The following is a 13,018-nucleotide window of genomic DNA, read 5'->3' as shown; positions in this document are numbered from 1 at the left end:
CGAGAGACTAAGTAACTTGCCAAAGATTTCACCACACAGAGTCCTCAAACCAGCTGGTCCCTGGCCTGTGAGCCTGGGTCCTTGCCTCAACACCTCACCTTATTTGGGGGTCTCCAGAGATCACTGATCTCTGGAATGGTGGTGCCGCAAGGGTGCCTACAACTCCCCCCTGACTCAGGAATCCTGAGCTTTTCCACACACCCCAGTCCCTGCTGGGAAATCTGAGAGCAGTCTCTGCATCTCCTGCTCCAGTGCCTTCGGTCCTGAGTCCGGGAGCAACAGACAGAGTCTGAGTGTCAGTAAAAGAAGAGGGTCCTAGGAGAGGAAAGCCAGGGCCTGCCCAAGGTCAGAGGGTCCCTGGGGCCCTGCATGGTCTGTGAACTTCTGAAACCCCTTCCCTCCCCAAGATGCCTCCCATGGAGGTCCGCAGGGCAGGGCTGAGCTGAGGCTCCCAGCCTGGGAGAAGGGGAGGACGGAGCTAGTAAGAGAGAGAGCAAGAGCCAATACAAGAAAAGAGAGAGAGTGGGGGAGTGCACATGAGAGAGAGAGAGAAGAGAGTGAATATGAGAAGAAGAAAGAGAGTGAGAGCTGGAACAGCAGACAGAAGCAGACACAGAGGAAGTCTCGATAAACAGGACATACACAGAGGCAGAGGGCGCTGGATGAGATGTACCCCCAAACAAAAGACACAGGGAGAGACACAAAGACAGAGAGGAGACAGGCACCTCCAGAAAGAGGGATGGACATAGTCATGACAGGAGCCCCCGCTAAATGCCCCCCAAACTTCCCCATGAGGGTCTTGTTGGACTTGGCATCTTTTGAAAAGGACAGGCCCCTTCCTGTGCCCTCTGCAGGCAGAGGGCAGTCCAGTGCCCAGAAATTCCACCTGCAATGTACCCTCCACTGCCCCCAAAGAAGCTTCCACACTGGTGTTGGATTGGCCAGCCTTCTGAGCTAGTGAAAGGCATTCGCACTCGGCTGACTTCGGTGTGTTGAGGGCCTTTCAAACTGGGGGGATGAAGGGAGGGGGAGGTCAAGGGGACCTGAATGGGGGCCCTGGAGACGGCGGAAGGAGGCCCCACCAGAGATCAAAGGCCCAAAAAGGAACAGAGGGCCTGGGGCTGCCCTTTCACCCATGGTCGCTATTCACAGTTCTGCCTGCTCCGCCAAGTCCAGCCCCGCCACGACCTCCTCTGGGCCTTCCGGGGAGGGAGGCACTGCCCGGGCTCTGTCCCCCGAGCCCCGCAGGATACCATAGGCCCATGCCACAGCTTTCTCCACAGACCCTCACAGGACAGTCCAATCAAGAGACGAAGCTGCCTCTCATGCCTGGGCAGCACCCCAGCCTGACTCTCACCATCCACAAGCCTCCTGAGCCCTCTGGGCACCAGGCCCTGTGCCAAGGGGCCAGGCTGAGGGCAGAAACACAGGCGATGCGGCCCCGCCCAGTCAAGCCCACGTGATGGCGGACTCAGAGTCAAGCCGCAGGAGGGAAAACAACTAGGCAGAACCACTTCCAGATGCCAGGCAGTCACAGAAGCACTTGTCCCCCAGATTGTAACAGGCCTAAAAAGTCATGGAGTCCAGGTGGTGCACTGGTTAAGAATCCACCTGCCAATGCAGGGGACACGGGTTCGAGCCCTGGTCTGGGAAGATCCCACATGCCGTGGAGCAACTAAGCCCATGCAACACGACTACTGAGCCTGTGCTCTAGAGCCCGCGAGCCACAACTACTGAGCCCGCGTGCTGCAACTACTGAAGCCCATGTGCCTAGAGCCTGTGCTCCACAACAAAAGCTACCGCAGTGAGAAACCAGCGTACCGCAAGGAAGAGTAGCCCCCACTCACCCCAACTAGAGAAAGCCCGCGTGCCGCAATGAAGACCCAACACAGCCAAAAATAAATAAATAAATAAATTTACTCTTAAAAAAGTCGTGGAGTCTAAACCAAAATGCCTTCTTTGACTCTTCTGCCCCTCACCCCTGCTCATACCTCCAGTGACAGGGAGCTCACTATCTTTCTAAGCTAATGCTGCTAACCTTGGCCCAGCCTGGGTGTTGTCTGAAAGCTGTTCCTTGCACTGAGCCATGATCTTCCTCCCTGTAGCTTCCTTTAACCAGCCCCAGCTCTGCCCTCAGAGGCCCCACGGACCTTATCTGCTGCCTCAGCCACAGAACCGTTCATCTGAGATTTGGACACAGTGGCCACATCCCCAAGGCTGGTATTGGAAGCACATGTCCCAAGGAGAATCCTAGAATTTCTAGATTACAAGGGCCCTTGGCAATCCACTGGTCTAACAGTGTTCTAACTTGTTTGTTTTTGCTACAGAACTCTTTACTCAAATAGAGCTTTCCACGGAAGCCAAAATTACCAAGAGAAACACTTCTAGTTAAGGAGACTAGAGACTCTCCCCACCACCATTATCCTCACCAATTGTGAACCCTCTACAGGCACGTGACCGACCCATTCTACGGAGAAGCATTTATTGAGCACCCACTATGTGCCAAGCATTTGTATTCAAGCCATGTTATCCAATACAGTAGCCACTGGGCACATGTGGCTACTGAGCCCTTGAAATGTGCCTAGTGCAACTGAGGAACTAAAATTTTAATTTTATTAGATTTTAATTCATTTAAGTTTAAAAACAAGCTGTGTAAAATATTTTCCCTTTATAAAGTGCCACTTCCTATGAGAGCCCTTACCAGATCCTTTTGGTCAATGTCGGCCCTTCCCTGGCCCGCCCTGCCCTCCCTCTCTGGTGTCATCCTCCCAGCACAGCATCACCCCACACACTGCCCATCAGAGGGACTTCGGGTTGCCAATCTTGCCCACCGGCCTGCAAGGTCTAGAGGGCAGGTCCTCTGTGACGGAACTCTCCCACCACCCACCCCTGCCCTGAGCCCATGCCCACAGGGTAAAACCCAAGTCCAAGTGGACGATGACTGTGAACCAGAGCTGAGCAAGCAACTCCACCCTGCAGAACCTCAGTCACCTCATCTGAAAAATGGGGATGGGGACCCTCAGCCATCTTCCTCTTGGCCCTCTGCTGCCTCTCTTGCCCCATGGCCCTTGCCTCAGGCTGCTGACGGCTCCTGAGGAAAATGGTGCCATGGTCTGCAGCCTCAACGGGCCGGAATCCAGCGCACCAGCATCTCCCCTGTGTTTCCCCAGTGGCTGGTTCTTACTTTCTCACCACACTCTTGGCAGCATCCAGCCTGCTGACCACGCCCTTCTGCTTGAAACCCTCCAGGCTCTGCCCAGCCCCAGGCTGCTCCACCTCCAAAGCATCTCTCTGGAGGGGCTGAGGAGCAGCAGGTGGCTGGACAATGCCAGGGAGCTGAGGCCTCAGGGGCTCTCTCCACTCCTTCCCACCCCACCCCACCGCCTGGCCATACCAGCCCTGTGGCTTTGCCAACATCATGGAACTCCCTGGGGCCTTGGTTTCCTCCGCTATAAAAAGGGGGTGGCAATCTCTGCCTCTTCAACTCCTCCTGAAGCCAATGCAAGGATGCAGGGAGCTATAGAGGGAGGATGGGAAAGGGCAGTAGGGAGCACCACACTGTACTGCTCCCAGGTAGTTTGCTGATGTGAGCAAGGGCACTTCTGCCCACCTCTCTGCCCAGCCATATCCACTCTCAGTGATGCAGGGCGGGGGGCAGGCAGGGGCTCTGCTTTTTGCTTGAGTCTCTCAATCTTCCCAATCCTGTAAGCTTTCAGGACCATCAAATCCAGACCACAGACTGGATCACCTCCCAAGTCTTTCTGGGGATCAGGGCTCAATCGTAAATTCCAAAACTGAAAGGATCTCAAAGATCATCCAATTCTGCATCTGATTCTTGATAGTCTTATACAGCAGCCCAGCAAATGGCCACCTAGGCTCTACTAACATACCTCTAGTGACAAGGCACTCACTACCTCCTGAGGCAGCCCCCTTTGGCCATAGACCACTCGCATATTTACGAAGTTATTTTTTACTCTGAGCTGAAATCTATTCTGCATCTGCCACACACTGGCCTTTGAGGCCACACAGCAAAGTCTCATTCCTCTTGCCTTCCATGTCAGCCTTCCAAATATTTGAAGGCAACAATCCAGTCCTTCTCATTCTCCTCTTCTTGGTACCAAAACATCCCTAGAGCCTTGAGGTATTCTCCAAATACCTCTCCATCCGGGTTATACCCATCTGGACACATCCTAATTTGTCACTGTCCCTCTTAAAGATCAATACCACAAATGAGCCACAGCCTTCAGGAAGGATCTGCCCAGCACAGAGCAGTCTAGATGAACAACACTCACATCCTGACCACTCTTACACCTTCTCAAGCAGCTTGAGAGGCTAAACAGTGACCACTGATCAGAGGCCGAAAGCCAACAGAGCACTCAACAAACACAGTGACACAGTCCCCCCAGTTCAGGACCTGTGTGTTTGACGGTAAACATCAAAGTCAATGTTTTTCTCTCTTCAAAACTCTCTGCCTGTATCCCTCAACCTCTGAGGGAGCCTCACATACCCGCCCCTCCACATGATCAAACACAGTGGGCCCCAGCTTGGGCACATCTGCTGGGAGTCCAGGTGACAAGGGGAGAAAAGATGACACCATCAACCCCATAAACCAACAGAGATGGTAGGCCCACTGTCTCCTGCAGTACCCAGTACAGCAACCCTGAGTTAAAGACTTCCCACATCTGCTCCGAGTGTTGGGGGGTGAGGGGGGGGAGAGCTGAGGCAGGTTCCAGAAGCGGTGACTCATCCCCCATGTACTCCACAGCTCCAAACATAGGCCACGGGCCCAGCTCCTGCATGGCCTGGAGCCCACACACCCCAGGCCAATCCACCGCTGGGCCGACTCAATTTTCTAGTTACAGATCTTAAGTACTTAGGCATGTGCTCATGAGAACATACATCCTTTACAGGGAGCCGAGAAAGGGAATTGTGCTGAGGAACAGAATAATTGAATCAAGATTTCTGTCACCCTGCTCTCAGCCCCTAGACTATAGCCCGTTTTTTTTTTGTTTGTTTTTTCCTTTCCTGACAAAGGTTTTACAGACTCCCAGGGGTCATTTCTCCTCTCTAACCCATTAATGTCAGCCCGCTGGCAGCCTATCCAGGGAAAGGAGACCCAGGTTAAGGTGGGCCCACGTCCGGGACAGAGGCGGCCAGCTCCCGAGGCCCAGGCGGCACACCAAGGGTTGAGAAAAACCAACAGGGAAGATTGTCATCTATTTAATCCCAGGGAGGCCCCCTGCACTCCCTCCTTCCAGGCCCAAGGACAGAGAGGAGAAGATTATTCACTTCCTCAACGCCCCCATCACCGCACTGAAGGCCTTCTGAAAGAGGTGTGCTCAGACCCTCGGAGAGCCCACCCGCTGACCCTGCCACCTCATGTGTGCCCCTCTCACTTTGCCCAGCCCCTCCCTCTCCCCTAGGCCTCCCCCCAAAAGGGGGACACTGCTGCTGTGCTCATACCCTCCACACCCCGCCCTCTGGGCATCACATCTGCAAACGCAAGGGCTTCTAAGAGGCCGCAAAGCACAGGCCCCAAGGACTCTGCCAGGCCCGGCTTTCCCACCAAAGGGGTGAAGATGGGAGGAGGCCAGCGAGAAGTCCAGTCCCAGCCGGGGGCCCTCTTCCTCTCCCGGAGGGCTCAGCCCCTTCCCCGTGGTCAGGACGGGACTGAGCTGGGCCAGACGCCGCCAGCGCTCTGCAGGTAACGGGTGCTCGGAGGGCGTCTGTGCTTCCGCCCCTGACTGAAGGCCTGGAAACAGATCCCACAGATCCGACCAGGCCCATCCCCGACGGGCAGCGCCGGCGTCTCCTACCTTCGTCTCTCTTGCGCTTGTTGGTGTCGGCGCTGGGGGACGTGATGCCCAGGATGCCGCTGATAGAGTAGGAGGAGCCGGCTGAGTCCGTGCTCACCGAGGACACCTGCGTCACGGAGCCGGTGGACACTGCGCAGAGGGAGAAGGCGGTCAGGGCCCGGCGGGAGGCTGGGGGGCGGTGCCGGGGAGGAGGAAGGTCGGCCCCCGCCTTCGGGCCAATACGAAGACACGCCCCCTACAGGGGGCTGGTGAGACTGAGAGAGAGCGGGGCAGGGCAGGTGTGTGCCGAGGACACTCGGCACAGGGCAGCGGCCAAACCTGGGCCATGAGAGCAGCCCCGAAGAGAACTGACACTACAGAAGGGACCACGGGCACCAGTTCAAACCCCAGCCTGTCCAAGGATGCAGGAAGCAGGGGGATGGAGCAGAGAAACGGGGGAGCTGGGGCCCACCACCAGCCAGTGCTAGAAACGACCTACTCGTTAGTCAGGCTCACTCCCTACTTACAAATCCATCCATCCACGCAGACGTAAATATCTGCACACTCATACACAGAGCCAGCAAAGCACCAAATGCAGACTATCTGTCTTTTTATAGTTCCTCGCTGTCTTTTCTCCTTCCACTTTACCTGGATTTTAATATTTTATATTAATTATATAATATTAATATACTATATGTTATATATATATTGATTTATAATAATGATAACTTTTTCTGAGAACTTACTCTGTGCCAGGCATTCAGGCATCATCTCATTTAATTCTGAGAACAAACTTATAAGTTAGGTCACTGGAAAGGTAAGGGAACCAAGGCTCAGAGAAGGTAAGTGACTTGCCCAAAGTCACACAGCTAATAAGATGCAGAGTGGTGACTGGAACCCAAGAACTAAAGTCAACCCCTATAGTAATCTGCTCCTCACTAATGAATAATGAAAAACAATAATATGCTTCACATTCATAAAGTGCTTTTCATTTGATGCTTGCAATAACCAAGAGTGCTATTATTCATCCGCATTCATCAGGTGAGGAAACTGAGCCTCCACACAGCAAAGTGATTGGCTCAAAGTCATTTAGCTAACAAGCTGTAGCACCAGGGCTCAGCCTTGGTTCTACTGACTTAAAGTCTAGATTTCTTCTGCCCAGAAATGTGGGTTGGTGACTTATTGTGACTGAGACCAGGTATCTAAGTTCCTAAAAATAAGAATGGGGGAGGGGAGGTTTGTGCAAGTTTCACATTAACTCCTGGCCCCAGAATCCAAGGGGGAGACCTGTCGGTCATCAGGGTCCTCTCAAGCTGTGCAGCTGAATTTCCATTTCTGGGCTGTGGGAATTCTTCCTTGGTTCATTAAAACCTACAGACCAATCTCAGACACATTTCCTTCGGCTATAACTAGCTGGAGGCAGGTGGAGCTGCTTTTGACTCTAAAGTGTAGGAAATTACTAGAAATGGTGGTGATTGGTTGAGAAGCTGTTTGTTGCTTTCCTTGGAGCACATCCAGCTCTTGCTCCTACAGACCTAAAGGGAGCAGTGCCTTTCTTCTCATATTTGAGTTTGATTTTAGATCTTCCTTAGGAGACACAGAAGTAGAAATCGTTAACTTCTCTTTTCCTTCACCAGATGAAGCTCCTCAAAATAGATTTATGCAAATCTCACAACCTTTTCTGTGTTAAGGTGCAAAGAACAGAGGAAGAAAGAATCTCACCAGTCATTCGGTACTTTAAACAACCACCACATATAACCAAGGCTCACCACGTTGCTGACAGAGCCGATGACACGTGTTTCAACATTTTGTAATCACAGTCGGCTCAAAAGACTCAGGTTTCAATTCTGGCTCCGCCTCTTACTGACCATGTGACCTTGGGCTAGTTATTTCATCTCTCTAAAGCTTCCATTTCCTTACTCCTCAGTAAGTTAATAAATTATAAGGGGCTGTACACAAATAAGATATGGATTTTATACACATTTCTGAGATAAGGCATTCTGCTGACTGTCAAGTGTAATTATTCCTCTTACCCAATTGAAAGAATATTATCAGTTACCCTAAGTTTGATATTCCTTTGCTATGTGACCTGAAATAAAGCTGCAAATGAAATCCCAGCCACAAACACTTCCCCAGAAAGCTCTCCTTAACCCTCTTCACTCCAGTTCAACAAAGCTGATCTTTCCCTCCCTTCTGCTCCCACAGCACCCTGTACTTTCTTCTTGAGCCTGATCTCAGTGTTTTGCAGTCTTCTCCTTGTTATTTTCCCCCATTAGACCGAGAAGCCCTTGAGAAGGGGGATTTTGTCCTACCTTCCTTATAACGTTAGTCTCCACCACCACGGGCTGCATAGCAGGGGCTTAGCAAACGCTTTTTGGATGGATTACTAAATGAAGAATTATTTTATGGAAGGGAAGAATTCTGTCTTACCTTTATTCAAAGAAGCAACCGTGAAGAATCAGAGACCTCAGAGAGCACTGGGTTTGTGCCCCTTGCTCCACAGATGGGGAAACTGAGGCTCACAGAGGTGAAGGGGCTTAACACAGTTCACTGGTTGACTTAATGACAAAGCTGGAACTATAAGCCAGGCCTCTGCCTGTCCCCCCTCACCATGGGGAGTTCAAGTTTTCAGTCAAAGAAGGAGCAACAAAGGGTACACAATCTTTGTGTAATGAAGGTGTGATTAAGTGGAATTGACAGGGCCTGTGGCAGCCAGAACCGTCAGAGGCTTGCTGAATGGTGGCCCGCTTTCTTATAGTAGAATAAGCTTTCCCCCAACTAACCAGAGGTGTTTCCTTTATCCAAAGTGGAGAAATCATACACCTTGTGTAGACACACGTCACTTTCATCTCACGATCTTTGCAGGGAAGGGAAGGCAAGGGAAACTTCTGAACTCCTGGGTAGTAGGAAATATGACTCTTCTCCTTACGAGTCATGGTCACTCTCAGACTTCACCCATGAGTGTCAGAAACCCCACTGGCAGCCCTTGACAGTTCACGGAGCACATGAGATCGAAGCAAGAGAGAGAGAGAAAGAAAGTTTGGGAAGTTTTGCCACATCTTCACTCAAGACTGCAAGTGCACAAAGAATTGTAGAAGGGCTGGTTGATAGAAGAAAAAAACACATTCAAAACTACTTACTGACTAATGATGCAGAAAATGTTATGAATAAGTATCCCTTTCTTGATTTATTACTTTAATTATCTGACATTCTATAGACCCCCATTAGTGGATTTTTTTTTTTTTTGGCTTAGATTTCAATTTTCTGTCTCATGGTGAAAGCTATTTATCATAATAATCAGTAAAATTCAAAACCTTTTAGCAGTATTTATAAAATTCATTTACCAGGTTCAGCCCTTGGAGAATGACAAAGAAGGCGCATTAGTACGTGTGCCGAAGTGTTTTATGCAGAATTATCTGTCCATAAGAATGATTAAAAGTTCTTTAGAGTATTTGGAGCCCATTAGATTTTTAAATTTTTTTTAAAAGTTCTTCTTACCTATGCTGTGACTGGAAGCTGGGACCGGCTGGTTGGGTGGCTGCTGTACTTTTGTCCGGATGATCCTGTGAACAGTTGGGAAAAAAGATAAATGGCTATTTACCATCATGGAGGAGAAGAGATCTCAACTAGTGATGCCAGAAACCCGTATCCAGCTGGGTCGTGGGCCAAGCTGGGGCAGAAGTGGGGACGGATTATGAACCCAGGTCCCGAGTTGGGGGTTTGGAAGAATTATAGATTAGTTCCAACTCAGCCCCTACCTCCCTGGGTGTCTTTGGGTAACTTGCACCCCTCTCTGGCCCTCAAGTGCCTCTTCTGTAGGAAGAGATTGATGCGTTAATATTACAAAGAGGCATCCCATTCTTGGAGCAGCTTCAGCTCCATAAGGAACTCACTGAGTGAGTTAGAAAGTTCCATCCCTTTCCTGGACCTCAACCTCCCATCTGTGGAGTGAAGGCACTGAACCAGGTGACCTCCCTGTCCCCTGGCAGCTCTCACACTCTGGTTTCTCTGCCTTAGACAGCCACAGGAAAAATAACATCCCTGCCCATCAGAAGTTATCAAGGGGGTAGGGGGAGGGATGTGAATGTTGCTACAAAACTAGAAAGGGTTAAAGTGCTGCCAGGAGAGGCCTGGCTTGTCTTTGCTAAGAGGAAGCCTGAATTATACAAAACAGTGGAAGGCTCTATGGGGCTGGGACCCAGGGCTGTCCTGGACTGTCTTTCCAGAGACCTTGCTTCAGTTCTAATATGAACTGGATTGTGACCCTGGGCAAGTCCATTCCATTGAAGGCCTTGGTACAATGAGGGAGTTGGAACAGACCAATCTTTGCTTACTTTAAGTAATCAAATCCTTTTTGGAAAAAAAAAAAATCTTATGGAAAAGTCCAGTGTATATAAAGGATAATAGCAGCAGTGCCTTCCCCTTGCAACCTGGCAGCTCTGATGTCCTTCTGCAGAAACTTGGGCTCTGAGAAGCTTAGTTTGTAACTTTCCAGCTGGGACAACATGTGAGGCCTCCATGAGACCTCAAGCCCGATGCATCGTACAGCAGCTGACCAGGGCCAGACCAAAAGTCCCTTTTGGGCCTGCAAGAAAGTTCCTTCCCTGGCACTTGGGAGAAGGATAGGTGGTAATAAAATGTGCAACTTCTGTGGAAAAGTTCTATTCCAGTCTCCAACTATGACCTTCTCCGGATGCGCAGGCCCAGCAGCCATGGCTCACGGGCCCAGCCACTTCGCGGCATGTGGGATCTTCCCGGACTGGGGCACGAACCCGCGTCCCCTGCATCGGCAGGCGGACTTTCAACCACTGCGCCACCAGGGAAGCCCCAGCTATGACCTTTTAAAATAACATTTATTAGAGTTTTTCCTAATTATGAAAGTACTTTGTGTTCATTGTAGACTATTTGGACAACAGGTATAAAGAAGACATCTAAAAACACATTTTGGTATATTTCCTTTATGGTAGCATTCCTGTGCATATTTGGAAATACCCATTTCTTCTTAACAAAATCAGGATTAAACCATGTATATACAGTTTTCTGTCCTGCTCTTTTCCCTCAGCATTATATAAGAAGCTTTTTCACATTTCAGACCATTCTTTCTGGAAGCTCTTTTCAAGCTGCACTGGTCTCCAGCTTGTGCACAGGGAAAGGGAGAACAGAAGTGTCTCCTGAACTTCATTGGGCCGGGGCCCCTGACCTCTGTGATCTCACAGCTCAGTGCTGGGCACCGAGGGTGCTCAGGATCCTCAGCTGATAGCCTGGAATGGATGTTTCTGTTCACACCACAGCCTAGCCACAGGCCCTCTGGAGCCGTGGCCACTTGAGCTCAGCATAGGGCCTTTTGCCATTTTCTGATGAGTCAGCATATGTGCTGCCTGAAATACACTGAGCATTTGTTTGTTTTCTCCAATATTCAAATAATTTATTTTGACTAAGAAAACATGGAGCGTATTAACAAAGACCTGGGATTGAGGCAGTCTTTTTGACTACCTGGAATTAAGCTAGCATCTGACCTAATTTTGGATTTTTGTGTGGGTCACCTTCTCTGTATACATGTATGTGTGTCTACAGAGATATAGCTAGATGTGTGAATATACGGATATGCCAGATTTAAATATAGTTTATCTATATTATGGTTTATGTACATACAAACATATGGTAAAATATTAATAGATTGTAACTATTTCCTGTTGAAGTCCTGTATAAAGTCCTAACTTTTCAAAGCATTGTCTTGCCATTAACTTTCTACGTAAGCAAAGAAAATTATGTTTTCCTTATTTTTCTTTAAAAATATTTATAAGTCATTGGTAAAACATTATCAATTTTTATAAAGCATTGACAGGCAGCTGCAGCGGCGTGAACAGGCTCCGGATCCGGACTTCTAGCGTTTGAATCCCAGTTTTGCAATTTGCCAGCTGTATAATGTTGGGTGAATTACTTACCCCTCTGTACCTCAATTTCTTCATCTGCAAAATGAAGCTAAGAATCATTCCCGCCTCATAGGGTTATTACAAGGATTAAATTAATTAAGTACGTAGAACAGTGGCTGCTGCATAGTAAATTCTCGATAAATGTTAGCTGTTGTTATTTTCACTGTTATCTTCATAAAGATAAATGACCAGCTTCAACCTTTAAAGATTCATATTTTCCACAAACGCCTTAAAAACACATGGGATCCCCCTGGGAGCTGGGGAGGGGGAGGTAGCCAACCCCATACCCTATTTTAAGGCTGTAGTGGGGCTTTCCTTTATAAGGAAGACTTGAATCTTAGGGAACCCTCCAAACCCATCCCCAGAGATAGAAATTTTGCCCATCTGCTTGTAGCAGCTGCCAAGCAAAGAACAAAGAGCATCATTTTCCATTGAGAAGAAATGGGAGTGGGAAGAACAGGACTATAATTGAATCATAACAATTCTAAAAAAATTAAAAATTAAAAAATTAACATCGGGACTCATCACAATAAGAGCCATGCTCTGGACCAGTTCTAAACCAGAGACATTCAGAGCTAATTGACAGTCAGCGCTAAGAGGTGCAACCTTTACTTTGCTGAGCATTAGCACGACCTTGGATGCCATAGGATCATCCTAGATGGTCCAATGGAGAAGGAAGCTCAGCAGTCAAGGAATTCCTATAAATGAGGAAACTAAAGCCCAGAGTGCTCAGATGACCTGCCCAAGGTCCCACAGCAAGTCAGCTCCCATGCCCGAGCACTTTTCTTTGAGCCACATTCAAAGGAAGCAGTCCCTCTGCTAAATACTGCCTGTATGAGGCATAAAGCCCATTTGGATTCAAAATCCATCTAGAGTCCGAAGATTCAAAGTCCGAGGAACTTTAGACATTACAGGCATTTGTAAGGATCCCTTTTCAACATCACCCCCGCTGCTTTGAAAGGCTAGGTCTTCTCACCCGCACCCCAGCCACCACCTCCCCTACACCATATACAAAATTCCACTGAAAGAGAAAATCGTGGGGCCTTAGAAAAAGAAATGGGGCTATAAGACTGAAAGAACTACCCACGTCTACCTCACTGATCAAACTGCCATACTACAGTAAGAATCCTGGGCCATCAGCTGTGTTAAGAATCCAGAAACCAAGAGACCAACTAGGCCAAGCTGGGAGAGAATCCACAGGTGACACTCACACCTGCGGCTGATGTGGAGAAGAAAGAGGGAAGGGATGAACGAGCCCAGAAGGCTTGTTGCCCAAGTCAGGATGAAGAG

The 13,018-nt window shown here is 49.2% G+C and overlaps 1 protein-coding gene across 8 annotated transcripts in view; it reads right to left on the bottom strand.

The window, feature by feature from the left end:
- PAX5 (paired box 5) overlaps positions 1-13,018 on the bottom strand; it is a gene marked incomplete at both ends in the record, with an annotated part of 184,727 nt that overhangs the window by 148,922 nt on the left and 22,787 nt on the right. For 6 of the 8 annotated variants that reach the window (XM_082843227.1, XM_082843229.1, XM_082843230.1 and 3 more), the window contains 2 exons: positions 5,817-5,945; positions 9,294-9,358. In XM_082843227.1, coding sequence (XP_082699353.1) covers positions 5,817-5,945; positions 9,294-9,358 — 194 coding nt within the window. The remainder of the gene's footprint in view (positions 1-5,816; positions 5,946-9,293; positions 9,359-13,018) is intronic. The other 2 variants (XM_082843231.1, XM_082843233.1) reach the window with 1 other exon arrangement.

Source organism: Leucopleurus acutus (assembly GCF_964270905.1).
Source record: "Leucopleurus acutus genome assembly, chromosome: 7".
Lineage (NCBI taxonomy): Eukaryota > Metazoa > Chordata > Mammalia > Artiodactyla > Delphinidae > Leucopleurus > Leucopleurus acutus.
Note: the sequence above shows the minus strand (reverse complement) of the source record. Positions and strands in the feature narration are given on the sequence as shown.